The sequence below is a fragment of the Coturnix japonica genome, chromosome 4, assembly GCF_001577835.2.
Source record: "Coturnix japonica isolate 7356 chromosome 4, Coturnix japonica 2.1, whole genome shotgun sequence".
Classification (NCBI taxonomy): Eukaryota; Metazoa; Chordata; class Aves; order Galliformes; family Phasianidae; genus Coturnix; species Coturnix japonica.
In genome coordinates this window covers 73,207,900-73,224,041 of record NC_029519.1, presented here as the reverse complement: position 1 = coordinate 73,224,041, position 16,142 = coordinate 73,207,900, and the positions used below count along the sequence as shown (strand labels likewise).

The window sequence follows — 16,142 nt, the reverse complement described above, 5'->3', positions numbered from 1 at the left end:
ATTTTAACTTGATCACTTGAAAAAAAAAATAAGAAAAATTAATAAACTTTAATAGTATATTTTGGACATGCTGTACATTCCTTAAATGCTTCAATGTGTTTGTTGCTTGAATACCCAGCAAGTGGTATGGATTTGGTTGTAAGGGATAGAGAGCCTCAAACATACACTGCTTTAAGCTGGGGTATAGCAAGGCATCAGATCCATAATAAAAGCTTAATGAATCCAGAAGAAGGAACAGGGAGCTGGAGGGGTATTCATCTGGATGCATCTTATAAAGGATTCTTTTATGTACATACATGTTTGCATGTCTATTAAATAATAGAGGCTTTGTTTAAAGACTTTGAGCTGGTCTATATGGAAAGTGCATCTCTAGCTTGCTTTCTTAAGAAGACATATATAGTTTGCTTTGGATGGATCATGCATGTGCTGGCTGCCACTATGAATACCTCTTGCACTGTCCTCAGCTGAGACTGTTTGTTTAACACTGGATTTGCTCAGTTTGCTTCACACCAGGTGCAGCTATGGGCCTCATGGCTTAAGAAGCCTGACCACTTCAAAGATCTCACAGAGCTTTGCAAAAGAACAATAAATAAGGTCTGCTTCCAACCTGCACCAGAAAAGCGATAAGGAGATCAGGCTGATCTGCTGATTGTTGCACTGTGTTAAACATTTTGCTCTGCAGAAGGAACTCCTTTGTAGATTTGTAGACCATCTTACATTTATTAGGGATGGGTAGTTTTTTTAACAATTAAATTAGCAGCATTTTAAAAGGATTATAACTACTGGAAAAACAGAGGCAGCACTCATCTGAGCATTCAAACCATATGTGGAGTTGAAAGACAGGAGCAAACTGTTGCATTCTCTGCCAGCATCTTCTCCTCTTCCCTGTTCGCTTTCTTTTGCATTACAGAATTGCTGAAAGTAAGGAACTTTGTATAGAAACGAAGTATAAAGTCATTTTGTCTCACAGTATCTGTAGCAAAAGAAGAAGATTGTAATTTAGCTTCTGTCTTGAGCATTCTGCAGATTTCAGGGCTGGGCATGACCCAGGACTTAGGAGCCCAAGACCGCATGGTTTCAAAGGTTTTCCCAGGAACATACCAGTATTAAACACACATGCACACACATGCACATACCCTGTCCACTAGTAGAAGACGCATTTAGTAGTTGTTGGTATAATTCTAATATTATAGTTTTATTAAGATCTGTTTTGCAGACTTAAGTCTTATCTTCTCACTGCTTCAAATCTCAACATCATGGTTGTGATGGATATGGACAATATAGAGGTGGTGTCGGTGGAAGGGTATATAGAACATTTGTTTCAATTGACTGTCAGATCTAAGAGTGATTTTGTCTTGTACTGAATGTTTAAAATCTTATCTGTGATGTCTTATGTTTAGTCTGGAGAAGAGGAGGAGTAAGGGGGACCTCATCACATCTACAACTTCCTGAAGGGAGGTTGTGGTGAGAAGGGGCTTGGTCTCTTTTCCCAGACAGCAAATAGGATCTGAGGAAAGGGCCACAAGTTGCATCAGGAGAGATTTAAATTAGGCATAAGGAAAATCTTTTTCTCGCAGAGAGTGGTCAGTCACTGGAATGGCTGCCCAGGGAGGTGGTGGAGCCGCCATCCCTGGCAGTGTTTAAGAGGCATCTGGATGAGGAGCTATGAGAGATGGTTTAGTGGCTTGTGGTAGCAATAGTTATGGGAGGATGGTTGGACTAGATGATCTTGTAGACTTTCTCCAACCCTGTGATTCTATGTGATTCTCTAATTTCCTGGTCCTACTTAGCAGTAATGAGACAAGTAAATCTGTATAAGATATATTTCTTCAAGAGTTCTTGCAAATTGACTTAAATAAAACTCCTCTATGTGAAATAGGGTTTTGAACTTCGAATGATCCATCATAGATGTCATGGAGAAGGCACTGTTATTGCTCTCTGATGTCTTATTACAAGAGAGATCTCCTGCAGTGTATGATCTTATCTTGAAAAGTTAACTCACGTAAAAGGTATTAACTCCTTGGATCAAATTAAGGGAGGAAGCAGTGAAATCCTCAGCTAAAGAACAAGGATTATAGGAGGGTGGGGTTTTAAGGTTTGATAGTGTTTGGCTAACTTTACTCCCATTTTGAGTATTTTTTAAATTACTTATTGTGTAAGAAATCCATTTCATGGCTTAGAGCTAGTATTTTTTTGTAAGAATGCATATTTTTCTAGGCCCAAGAGGCACACAGAGATTAGAAGGGCTCAACTGGTAATAAATACTTTAAAATAATAGAAATATTTTCTTCATAACCGCATATATCTAACCGTAGAAACACTCGGCATGTTTTTGTTTGCTTGTTCTAACTCAGCAGTAAGGCAGAAGTAGCTCAGCTCTTTGTGCTCCTTGAGGAGATGTTTATGCCAACAGTGAGCTAATACATACAACACTGAGCACTAGTTATAATAAATGACCTGCTGATTTTTAAATACATTACCAGCACTCTGACTTTTGAATGATTATCCTGGATCTTTGTTCACTATAAGCTGATTAGAAATGCAAGGAATTTATTAAAGATAAGGATTTGGTCTAGGAATTTTTTGAGAAGTTTCTCTTCACCACACTGCTGTTTATTCTGATGTTAGATGAATAGAGCAGCATTCCTCAGGCAATTGTAATGAAAAATGATGAAGAACAACCTAATTTAGGCAATTATGTAGGACTGGAGTATACAGTATGGGGGAAGAAAAAGAATTGTATCCTCATCTTGCTTGAAGATGACAAACTACAGGGAGCTGTTGCTCTGGGGAGCAGCACCTCTACACCAAGGGACAGGCCAGTGATCTAAATATGAGTTAAATTTCTTCCAGCAGTGTGCCCAGGTGGCCAAGACATAGTTTATTGGGGAAGTATTGGTGGTAGGTGGACTGTTGGACTAGATAATCTTGGGGATCTTTTCCAACCTTGATGATTCAATAATTCTATTCTGTGACCTCATGAACAAAAAATCCAGATGCCTGCACTTATGATGGAATAATACTGTTCAGCAGCACAAGATGGGGGGCAGCTCTGCAGGAGACACCCTGAGGTCCTGCTGGAAAACGAGATGATTGTAAGTCAGCAACATACTTTGGCATCCTTCTCAGATGTAGGCCCTGAATTGCCAAAATGCGATTCAAAAATTGCAGAAAAAAAATTACAATTAAATGTAAGGGGAAAGATCTGCATTGAGAAGGCCAGAGGAGGGCCACAGAAATGATCCAGGACATCGAACAACTCCCCTATGAGGACAGGTTGAGAGGTCAGGGGCTGTTCAGCTTGGGTAAGAGAAAGCTGTGAGGTGACCTGATATCGGCCTTTCAGTATTGATAGTGAGGCTGCAAGAAAGAAGCTGACAGACATTTTAGCAGAGTCTGTTGTGAAAGGACAAGGGGAAAAGGTTTCAAACTAAAGGAGAGTAGATTTAGACTGGATATATGGAAGAAGTTTTTTACAATAGTGGTAGTGTGACACTGAAACAGGTTGCCCAGAGTGGTGGGTGCCCCATTTCTGAAGACATTCAAGGTCAGGCTGGTCGGGGCTCTGAGCAACCTGATAGAGGTGTAGGTGTCCCCCAGTTCATTGTGGGGAGTTGGACTAGATGACCTTTAAGGGTCTCTTCCAGCATGAATGATTCTATGATTGTGTGATTCTATGAATTCAGCTAGATAAGGTGCTCCATGTTGTGATTTAAGTCAACCCTGTTCTGAAGATTTCCATAGCTCCTTAATTTGCTGAGCATGACATATTCTGTGTAGACACAGATTCAGTGTGAAGAATTTACAAAATAGAATTCTAAGTTGTGTTTGCTGCAGTAGCATTTGAGAAAGAAGGTAATTTGATCAGTATTGGAATATTTTATCTAACAAATCATTATATTATGCAAAGGGTTAAAAATATGCAAAAGGTTCTGGGGGTGACATCACCTTTCCATGGTACAAATCAGCACATTCTTTATCTGCTCTTTTCCCAGCACTGTTGACATGATCTTTCTTTTTCCCAACAGAGCTTATGATTGTGGGTGCTTTTGAAAATCTTATTGACACTTTTAAGCATTTAAATATCTTGGACTCTTGATATAATGCACTTGTTATTTTTATCTTAGTTTGGATATTGCTTTGCCAGTTGTTGAGTCACGGAAGTTTGAGTTAATTCAGTGCCTGCACATCCAACTTGACAGTTCATGCACAGCTGCATAGATCTGATTTATTTCTTTCTCTCCGGAAATTGCTTTTATCATACAGGATAAGATTTCTTTCATGGTCACAGGCTTGTAGTTTTGAAAACCAACATAGTTAGTCTTCCATTTGGAATACATAATTGAGATTTTTCATCTTATTTTCTTATCTAGATATATCTTAGTTTCTTTAGCCTTTTCTTTTGAACATCAGAGAGTTAAAAGAACTACTCATTCATGCCTGTGAAATACGGTAGTTTATTCCACTTTTGTTTGAGCCTGCTTATTCTTTACTGAAAAAATTGCTAAGGAAAAAAAATACTCTGGAATGTCAAGTAGAAAGCTTTCCTCTGCCACCTAGTTCTCTTGTAAATAGAAATCAGAGATTTAAACACGGGTGTGGTCTTGTTTGAAGAGAACGCTCACATTAATTCAAATACTGTTTTCCTCCTGACGCTACTTGTGTGGATCTGTTTTAAGCTAGCTAAAACAGCTCTTCTTCAATAATTGCCCTGGGTTCTACCCATTTGAGCTGTAATCATTTTAGGAAAGACTTCCAGTAATTCAGCTTGAGTTTAAAACAGCCTCAGCTTGTAGATGTCAGTCGTACAAGTAATGTTGTGTGTCCCACTTTCTCTAGAGGTCAGATGAGGAGTATATGAGGAAGACTAAACCAAAATGTTGAGTATTATAGCACAGAGAAGCACAGTTTGTAGTTTTGGACTGAATTAGTGATGATCAGAGAATTGTAGAACCATAGAATGTCCGGGGTTGAAAAATACCTCAAAGATCATCTAGTTTCAACCCCCCTGCTGAGGGCAGGTTCACCAACCATTAGACCAGGATGCCCATATGAGCTCTTTTGGAATGAAGTTCATATCCTGGTATGAAACAGTGCTCTTCACAGATGTTAGTGGAACTTCACACTATTTAAATCGTAAAACCTTCCTGGTGGGTTTTTGTTTGTTTGCTATGTTTTATTCTAAGCATATGGTTATATTGTGATCAGTGATGGATGTCTATATCAGTTTTCGATGTCCTTATGAAAGGAGCCACTGTGAAATGAAATTGCACATTAGAAATGACATGATACATGAAAAAGCTAATTCCTACCAGAGTGAGAACAGTGTGAGAGTGAAGGGGAGTTAGATCTGAAGTATACGTAACAAAAGGAAACTGGAAAATCTGACTTATGAACAAAGTATTTTGAACCTTAAGTGGGTGCATGTGGAAAGTTTCATGTTGACTTCAGTGTACTTTTTTTGGATCAGTCCCAAAGACCATAGATATATCACTTGAAACCAAACCTCTGAGCTCCAGCTGTGCATCTGGGACAAATATCCAAGCAAGTGCTAGCACCAGCATCCATGAATACATGATAAATTATGTCATTGGATTCTACAATTTAGTAGGCATTGACCTCTACTTTTTTTAAGAAAACTGCACCTATATATATACTATATATTTCCCTAATTCACAATGAATTCACAGTTTTTGTTTTATTTATGAATCATTTTTTAGTGACAGAACATTTTTATCAGAAGTAAGTTGAGGGCAGTGACTTAGGTAATGGGCATTATGAAAAAGTTCATTTGGCTAAACGATGGTATAATGGCAGAAGTTATCCTCAAAATGGTTCTACCGTATTCTACTACGTAGTAAGATATTATAGGTAAGGTATTGATATCACTGAGTGTAAGTGGAGTTGCCCTCATTATTTTAGCATACTTCTTAAAGTTCATTAGGTAGCAACTCTTGCCTTTTCTTAACTCTCCCCACGCCCCATCATATAACTATTACTTAATAATCTGAAATATTTATTGAGCATGAAGTTTAACTATTTGGAAGAGTAGAATAATATTCAGTACTCCCTTGGGAATGTGGCTTATGGATAATTACAAAACTGTAATTAGCTACATGGCAGGCTTAGAAGAAGCCTCTGAAGAGTCTGCTGAGCCCCAGAAATGTGGCAGAAAGGAGTGGAAATGTTCTGGATACAAAATAAGGATTTGAATTTCATATGTCAATGAGAATTTTTTTCAAAACTTATTTTTAGGCATCTGAAAGTTATATTTGGTCAAAATTCTAGAGGCATAGGAGAATGGAATGGGAGTAGGGGAGGAAAGGAGAAAAAATGAAGGAGGGCCATTTTTATTTCAAATGTTCAGATACTTCTAACATCATAAATTGTAATGTAAAAATAAATGTTACACCTCACTTGTACAGACTCTGAACTACCCTAAAGAGCTAAAAGGTGGTTATTTACATGAATGCCTGCTTTCCTGTGGCTAAGTTATTCCCAATAAATCCCAGCATAGCTTGGGTATTTTATATTTTGGAGGCTCTAGAAGAGATCCTTTGGCTTTTGGTTTTGGCTTTTGTGGATTCAAAATTTTGAAATGTTACAGTGAGTCAAAACAATAAATAATTGAAGTGGGAAGCTATTAAAATTACACACAGCATAATACGCTCAGCACAGTGGAGTACTGCAGAAAGAGTCACTATGGATTCACTCAAAGGCAATATTATGTTCAGCTGTCACTTCCTATGTACATAAGGTAACAAAAATGAAAACAAAAACAAGAACAAAATCAAACTGGAAGCTTTAAATAACCCCTAGGAATTAGGACTTCGATTTTCCTTTTTTTTCTTCACCTCATCACCTCCTGCCATCCAGTGTGTTGGCTCATTGGTTTGGCATTGACTTATGAGGAAGTATGATATCTGAATTTCCTACATCAGCAGGTTTTCAGTTGTGGACTCCCATCCAATTACTGGCACAGAATAAACATGCATTGTGCAGCATGACCTGGTCACAGCTTAGTGCAATGCAACTATAGGTTAATTGAAATTTTCCCATACGGTGACTTATTCATGCTAACGCCAGTATTAACTTTGAAGATCTCTGAATGTCATTAAGAGCACAGTTATTGTTGTATTAAAAAAGTCCCACTGAATTAAATAAACGTTATCACTCTATTTAGAATGATTAGCAGCTTTTTAACATAGCACAGAAAAACAGACACAAGCCTTGTTAATTTACAGCAAAAAGTAATGCTTCTTTCTGAGTTAACACTGTGTAGTAAGTATTTGAATGTGCAGTCAATTACTTTTCTTCAGGGAAATGCAAAAATGAGCACATATCTGTACTGCTCATTTTAATGATCACTGAATGTGAGGATCTTCCATTATAGGGTTGCAGTGCATTGAAGAGGTTTAGCTCAGTCCTTGATTATATATTTCTGTATCATACCATTAAGGAATTTGTTTTTTAATACTTCCATTGTGTATATGTGTTGTAGGAGAGCTAGCTGTGTAATTATGACAGAGGTACGACTACCCTTCTCATGGTGCACTGTCATGCAAGTCAGGCCTTATGTATGTTGTACTTCACTGAATTTGACTCTGGCAATCTTTTTTCTGATTTCCCATGCAAGCTGGCACAAAGTGCTATCCAGGACAAGACTGAATGGTACTGACTTTACAAGCCTCAGATTTATACAATTGTTTTAAAACAACATGATGCAGTAGTTTGTTCTAATGTGATAAATTAACTCTTAAATATACTGAAAATGTTTGATGTTGCAAGCTCCAGTCTAGCAGCCATTTCAGTGAATAACTATCTTGAAGTTATTTACATAATCTTTTAGAAATGCTTTTGGGCAGCATCTTGTTAACACCACTGTGCAGCTTCTAATTTGAGATAACCTAAACACATCCAGTTCAGAGTGAGGGTAGAAAAAGACCTTGGTCTGGTCCTGTGGTACTTCTGGAACATGTAAAGGTTGGAGGCCAGCTGGGGCACAGTGATCATGAAATGATAGATTGTTCGATCCTTGTTGAACTACAGAAAGGAGTCAGCAGAACTGCCACCTTGGACTTACGGAGGGCAGACTTCAGTATCCCTTAGACCATGGTTGAGGGAGTCCCTTGGGAGGTAGTTCTGGAGGGCATTGGAGCCCAGGAAGGCTGGGAATACTTAAAGGAAGTTATTTTAAAGGTGCACACCCTGACCATCCCCAAGTCACAGGGGAAGACCAGTCTGGCTGAACAGAGACCTTTGGCTGGAACTCAGGAACAAAATGAAAGTTTATGGTCTTTGGAAGAGGGGCCAAGAAACTTATGACAAAGCTGTGCAGGGAGAAAATTACAAAGGCCAAAGCCCAACTAGAACTGAGCTTGACCACTAAGGTGAAAAGCAACAATAAATATTTCTATAAATACTTCAGCTATAAGAGGAAGGCTAGGGAGAATCTCAGGAGCCATCAGGGACCAATTAAAGGTTGAACAGGGGATCAGGCTCAGTCAGCAGGGGTTTACAAATGATAGATCCTGTTTGACAAACCTGATTTTGTTCTATGACAAGGTAATCCATTTAGTGGGTGAAGGTAAGGCTGTCAACGTGGTCTACCTGGATTTCATTAAAGCCTTTGACACTGTCCCCTACAACATCCTCATGGAGAAGCTGGCAGCCCATGGTTTGGATGGACATATGCCACTGACTGGACGTACAGGCCCAAAGAGTTGTGGTCAGTGGAGTTAAATCAAGTTGGCGGCTGGTCACAAGCAGTGTCCCTCAAGGATCAGTACTGTGGCCACTCATATTCAACATTTTTATCAATGATCTTGGAGAGGAGATTGAGTTCACCCTCAGTAACTTTGGAGATAACACCAATTTGGGAGGGAAAGGCACTACAGAGGGACCTGGATGGACTGGATGGATGGGCAAAGGTAAATTATATGAGTTTCAATAGGGCCAAGTGTCGGGTCCTGCATTTTGGTTGCAACCCCAGTCAACCCAACAGGCTTGGGGAGGAGTGGCTGGAAATCTGCCTGATGGAAAGGGACCTTGGTGTACTGATGGACAGTCAGCTGAATATGAGCCAGCAGTGTGCCCAGGTGGCCAAGAAAGCCAAAGGCATCCTGGTTTGTATCAAGAATGGTGTGGTGAGCAGGACTAGGGAAGTCATCCTGCCCCTGTACTTGGCATTGGTGAGGCCTCACTTCGAGTACTTTGATCAGTTTTGGGCAACTCAGTACAGAAAGCACATTGAAGTGCTGGAGCAGGTCCAAAAAAGGGCAACAAGGCTTGTGAAGGGCTTGGAAAATATGCCCTATAAGGAGAGACTGAATAAACTGTGGCTGTTTAGTCTGGGGAAGTGGAGACTGAGAGGAGATGTTATTGCTCTCTTCAAATACCTGGAAGGCGATTGGAGTGAGTTGGTCTCTTCTCACCAGTGACAGGATGAGGAGAAATGGCCTCAGTTGTGCCATGGGATGTTTAGGTTGGATATCAGGAAAAAAATACAGAAAAGGTGGTTAAGCACTGGAATAGGCTTCCAAGAGAGGTTTAGTCATGATCACTGACTCTGTTAAAACTCCATTTGGATGTGGTGCTCAGGGACATGATTTAGTGGTGGGTTGTTAGAGTTAGGGTAGAATGGTTAGGTTGTGGTTAGACTTGATCAGGTAGGTATTTTCCAACCTGAGCAATTCTATGTGCCCTGGTGGCGCAGTGGTAGAAATGTCGCCTTGCAACACTGGGGCCCGGAGTTCGAGTCCCCCCTGTGGCGCAAGTGGTAGAAGTGCCGCTCTGCTACACAGAGGCTCGAAACCCGGGGGTTGGACTCGATGATCTCTAAGGTCCCTTCCAACCCACACGAGACTGTGATACTATGATTCTGTGATTCTCGGTGTCCACAGTGTGCCCAGCTTTGCCACTGATGAAGAACTGAGAAGCAGATTGAATTCAACAGTATGAATATGGTCAAATTTTGCCAAATGGAATTAGGAACTTGTTCCTGGCATATTGTATAACACCCAGGCTACCTTAGAAATAAGGCCAGCACTAGTAATAATAATAATAAAAGAATGTTAATTTTACTAAAACTTGAGACATTCATTTCACGGCCCAATGACGCAGCATTAACTTAGCTGGATATGGATATTTTAAGCTGATCCAAAACCTGAAAACAAGAGAAATCAAAACTCAAATACCTGGCCTTGTGCATGCCTTCTCTCATACCTCAAGATTAATATCTTGCTCTATTTTCTATGCATAATTTTCAATTTCCTTTCTTTTGTTTGAGTAATGAGACAAGGCAGTGCTTCTGCATGAAAATATTTTGGTTAAGACCAATTAATATTCAGATAGCTAAGAAGAAAAAACAATCTAAATTTCCTTAGCCCTGTGTTCTCTGCTTTTGGTAACAACTTTGTCTGAAAGTTGCAGGGTTTAAGAAAATCCAAGAACAGCGCAGACAAAATTTAACGTCACATAAAGAAAAGCATGAACATAACCTTCCCACACTGGCCTATTCCCATGGTGTTTATACCCTTTAAGTACTTGTAGACATTTACCATATTTTCCCTTAGTCGTGATTTGGCTATGCTTTTACATACTTAGGTCCTTTAGTCTTTCCTCATAAATCAAACTCAGCAACCCATGATTCCTTTTGTTACTTTCATCTGAAGTATCGCCAGTTTGATGACATCTCTCTGGGATCAAGGGTTATTCTAAAATCTGTAGAGAGAACTGCAATCATTGCTGCTTCTAGGGTTAGTCCCAGAGCTGGAGCCCGAGACGTTTAAAAACGGACAGTGAGTGCTTCTGAGATGCAGGGAAAACAGTGGGAATTATGCTATGCTGGGCACAGATCAGTATCCTCAGATAGAGTTCAAACTAATTTTGAATTAATTTTGCCTTCTGGAATTAATTTTGAGTGTGAGTAATGCATTAATGGAGTAAAAAACTTTGCTAATGTTGTGGTCTGGTAGCATAGTCCTTAAAATGACTATTAGAAGCAAAGTAACTAGTGGAATGGAAGGTGAATGTCATCTGGGCATATGCAGAGGAATAAAGAGTGCATTTAATTTATATTGGCTTGAATAGAATCATGCGGATTGAAAGCTCATCGGCTCTGAGGGTGAAGTGAAATGATCGGAGAGAAGAGCAGATCTTGCACTGAGACTGGGGAGATGAGATGTAGCAAATGTTCAACATATCACAGGCAGGATCTGTGTCCTGATGGAGCACCTGCTGGCTGTCTCTGAGTTGACTTTTACTGTTGAAGGAGATCTGATGTGTTTATAGTAATTCGCAGGAAGAAATTTTGTGAAGTATCTCAAAAAGGAAAAAGAAAAAAAAAGATAAAAACATTCCTGTCAAAATTTTACTTTTCCTATATTTTTGAATCACGGTCAAAGCAGTTTTACCTGTCGGTTATAAGCTTTCTGATTTTCTTCTAGGGTATGAAGAACAGTTTCTCATTAATTTCTCTTGAGGTGTCATTTCAAGTATTACCTACATTCTAGAAGAAAGATAAAACAAGATATGGTCCATATTGCTTGTCCAGACTTCTTTTTCAACCCCACAGGCCATAGACATTATTTTTGCTTAGAGAAATTAAGCTTGCTACAATTTGTCTACTAGGTAAACAGAAAAATATGAACAAAAAATAGTGCAAAGAGAAGTTACTTTTTCTTTCCAGACCCCATAGAATTAAATTCTGTCAGAAATTGTTGCTAAAATACATTGTCAGATGTTGCTCATTTCCATGCAAAACAGGATCTGCTCTGCCAAATATGCATGGTGCATTTGTTCCGTGCTAAGTGTAGTGCTTATGTTGGGTTGTTCTCATTGGTCAAGAGAAAAATGAGGGCTGTGTTCCAAACTCTTAGTCACTGTGGCTGTGAATATGTGGAATCTCAAGGGGAAAAAGTCTGTCCTTTTTTAAGAAACCATGAGGGCCTACAATGACCATTCAAGGTAATTCAATGTAGTGATATCTTGAAAACAATTTCTTTAATTTTCCTTGTGTAATTTACATTGCTAATTCATTGTTAAAAAGTGGAAAGTAGAATTTTCTTTTAAATTTGGTCAAAATGTAGCTTTGTAGTGTAGTGCCAGTATGGTTGTGTCCTCTATTGTCAGTTAAACCATTGTGGGAATATCAGGATGTGTTATCATGCTGCCTGCCCTAATTTTGGCTGATAACAAAATAATTTCAAGGAAAGCTTTATGGAAAAGGAGAAACCATCCTTAAAAAAAACCCTAAAAGTTGTAATTTTCACCATGTTGAATCTGTCACTTTTAGATGACATGCACTTAACACAGGGGAAACAGAGAACATTGATAAAGCTAAAATGTATGAAGAAGTGCTAGCCCATAGCTGTCAGAAGAATTTTATACAGTATTGTTTTATAATTCACCCAATAATACATGTGCATATACTACTAGTTGTTAGGTAAACTTTATACACTTTCATAATCCCATCTCTTTCAAATTCTTAATGCTGTTCTCCCATTTCGTATTCATACATATAAACATATAAAACATTAAATAAAAACATACTTCTTGGCACTTCAAAAAAGCTATATCAGACTTGGCTTTCTGATACAACTGAATAATACCCCATGAATAATAGCATTCTGGATTTAAGAGTTTATCAGTGTGCTCTCTCCTTTGTACAAGACTGCTATTAGCAGACCAGTGTGGTGTCCACCGCTCTCATTAAAGATCAAGGACAAACAAATCCAACTCTGAAATTATGCTGATATCAAGCTCTTTAAAATCCTGGAGTAGCTTAAATTTGTCTCAGTGTGCTCTGTCATCACACACCATCTGTAAACACATCCTTTTCCTAAAGATTGTAACTTCCACATGGCTAGGACTCTGTTGGAAAGATTTTTATTCTTATTTTTTCCAAAATTCACTAACGTTAAGAATTTCATTTCCCAGCTGCTTTAAGCTAATATGGTTTTGATGCACTTTTTTTTTTTTTTTTTTTTTTCCCCAGAACTTGAGAATTCATATGTAATTCCAAATGCACGATGTTGTGATGTATTTTAAAACTTAAGACAGGTAGAAGTATTCCTGTGCACAGAAGAGTTTAATAATACCTTTGTGTTTTCATTTTGAAGAGACATTTGTCCCCTGAGGAGTTCCAGGAAGTCTTCAAAATGAGCATCGAAGAGTTTGATCGCTTGGCACTTTGGAAGCGGAATGACCTGAAGAAAAAGGCCCTGCTTTTCTAGTCCCTCACGGATAAAATATGTGCTTATTCAAAACAGAAATAGTCTTGCCAGAACTATCACATGCACTTGCTGTTGAACCATTGTCCAGCTTCATTGTGTTAGTATGTGTTGGAGGAATCAGGACAGATTAGATGGCAACACGTTGGAATACAAAGAATTTGCTAATCTTGCATTACCAGCTGGTTCTGTCAGTAACTCTGGTCCTACCCAGTTTACAAGATGCAAAAATCTAGCTTTAAATTTATTGTTGCTTGCAGTTATTGCTTGATGCAAATGGGTATTCTGAAGAGAAAAAGTGTAGCTGTGACAAAGGAAATCTGACATTTTGTTTCATTAAGTTTTAAAATACAGTTTTTACAAAATTAAATAATGAATACGAAATTCTGTACTGGAGGATCACTTGCAATTAAAAATGTGGTAAAAGCCAAAGAAAAGCATGTCCTCAAGCAATTATTGCAGCTCTTTATGTGTGGTACTTTTTAAGAATGAAAGGAAAATATGGAAGCACCTTAATTCTACTTCTTATACTTTAGACACAACCTATTCTCTAGGTCATTTTTGTCTAAACAGTAACTTGCTATCTTTAATTACAGCACAAGAGTTTTTATTTTATTAAGAATATATTGTGACATAAAGCACTTATTATGACTAAAATGTATACAGAGACCTACTTAAAAGTTTAGTCCCATTCATCAGGAAAACAGAAGCCTTATACAAAACTGGTGTAAGAGTGTATTGTGACAGTTGACAGTGTTTTCCTACTATCTTGGGGTATTTGGGGAACTTTTTTTTTTTTTTTTTTTTTTACATTTCATGCTGATATAAATGCCAGGTAATCTTAATTATATGTAGATAGATATTTCTATCTATAAGTTGTTTTTTTTTTTTCTCATTAATATATGTTTTCAATAAAGACTTTTTTATGTTCTCCATTTTCTGGCTTTATATCATAAGCCATGAGAACGGTAATGGCAATTGGTAGGTGTGGAAGTGGAACAGTTCAGCATAAAATGTAACAAAAAAAAAAAAAAAAGCTTGGTGTGCTCTATCAATAGTATATTAAATTATAATCAAATACATGGAGCCCTCATGCATTACTATTTGCATGCTTCTGTACAAATCAATTTTAAAAAGAAATCCCTATATGATACTGGTGCAGTACCTTAGAGCTCTCTTAAATAACAAGCAAAGCTAATAAAATCTGAGCATTTGGTATGAGCTCTTAAAATCTCTTCCAACTGGAAGACTGTATTAAATTTAATAATTTTATATGGTCAGAAGTACGGTTGCTGACAAAGAATGATTCAAAGTGAGTTGCTAGTTTTGAGTGATACTAAAAGAGCATTACAAAAAAAAAAAAAAAAAAACCAAACATTTTTCAGCCACGTGTCAGTATTCTGCATTTTTACAGCCTTGAATGTTTGTACTCACTTCCTACTTCACTGTGTCTTTTTGCATAAGTAACTGGTTGATACGTGCACTACAATACACTGTTTCAACTGCCCCAGCATTGGAAAAATCATCACATTGAACATGCCTTCTTCCAACTAATTTTCAAAATCCATACTGTTGGAAATATTTTCTCATTATCTAAATGTTTTGTCTGATGATAGAAACGTTTAAAAAAAAATCATTAAAACAAAGACATAAATGGATAACTGTGCTAATTGTGTATAATTTATTCATTGTACTGTTGTTCTGGATAGGTTCTTCCAATTACGTTAATGTAACTACTCTGTTACTTGCATTAGGTTTGCTCAACAAGGAGACAAGATATCTTTTGTTGTGAAGTGTACTTCTGATTGTAAATTTACTGCAAAGTTGTTTGTAACTTAAACAAACCATGGAGCAACTGACACATCAAGCAAAATTTTTGATAGAGGAAATCCATATATTGGTGCAGATCACACACAGGTTCAACGTGGATCTTCATAAATAATGTGAAATTGCTTCACGACAGTAGTTATAGTACCAGTGCAAGCAAAATGCACATATCATGCAACACTTGATCAAGATCTCCACATTGAAGAATGTTACCCAGATCCTTGGCGGATGACAAGTTAGGACAGTCAGAGCTTGTGAGCTCTGTTTGACCCATTCATGCTTTTTTGAGCCAGTTAATCTGTTATAATGCCAACAGCTTAGAAGTGTCTTCTGAAGGTCCTCATCCTACCTGAGCTAAATCAGATAAAATTCTCATTTTGCATACCCTCATGTTGATGTTTTAGTTCATGAATACCAGTTCTTGTGATAGTAGACAATACCTAGGATTGATACCACATTATCTACTTGTGCATCATTTAGTTTTCTCTTTTATAGTCAGACAAGAGATAACAGAACTTTGACAACATCGTAGTGTTGAAAACCAGTTATATGAATATCAGTTGTCACATTTCTGTCTACTGAATGTAAAGAAAACCAATCCATCTGCAAATGTGTAAACTACAGCTATTGAGTTTTAGATGAAATTAATTTTGTACAGGTGAAAGCAGTAAGCCAGCATTCTCAGAAAGTTGGTGGATTATCACTCACAACTATTGGCAGTTCACAGACCACATTATAAAATCACTTTCAAGACAACAGAATGGCACTTTGACTTGCACAGATTTCATAGAAGGCCTTAATAGGGTTATTCTTTATACTGCTTACCAAATAGTCATGTATTTGATGCCAAACACGCAAAAATGTCCTAGAAGACAGTCAGTTTATCAACTTTTGTTCCTACTGCCAGCTAAACCATAAAGGAATTTTGGCTTCCATACTCAAAATCTTTGCTGTTATATATCCTTCTTATTTCATTTTCCCCGAAGTTTGAAATGGTCTATAGATGTTTTTCAGTGCAGAGGTGGCACAACTCAATAAGCTGTTCTCTTTTTCAGATGGTACATGTCAGTGTATCACTATATT

At 37.8% G+C, this 16,142-nt stretch overlaps 1 protein-coding gene across 2 annotated transcripts in view; it reads left to right on the top strand.

The window, feature by feature from the left end:
- The window catches only part of ABLIM2 (actin binding LIM protein family member 2), a 133,151-nt gene extending 118,261 nt beyond the window's left edge, over positions 1-14,890 (top strand). For both annotated transcript variants that reach the window (XM_015862871.2, XM_015862872.2), the window contains one exon: positions 13,122-14,890. In XM_015862871.2, coding sequence (XP_015718357.1) covers positions 13,122-13,235 — 114 coding nt within the window. In that variant the 3' untranslated portion in view covers positions 13,236-14,890. The remainder of the gene's footprint in view (positions 1-13,121) is intronic.
- Positions 14,891-16,142: the final 1,252 nt, after the last annotated feature.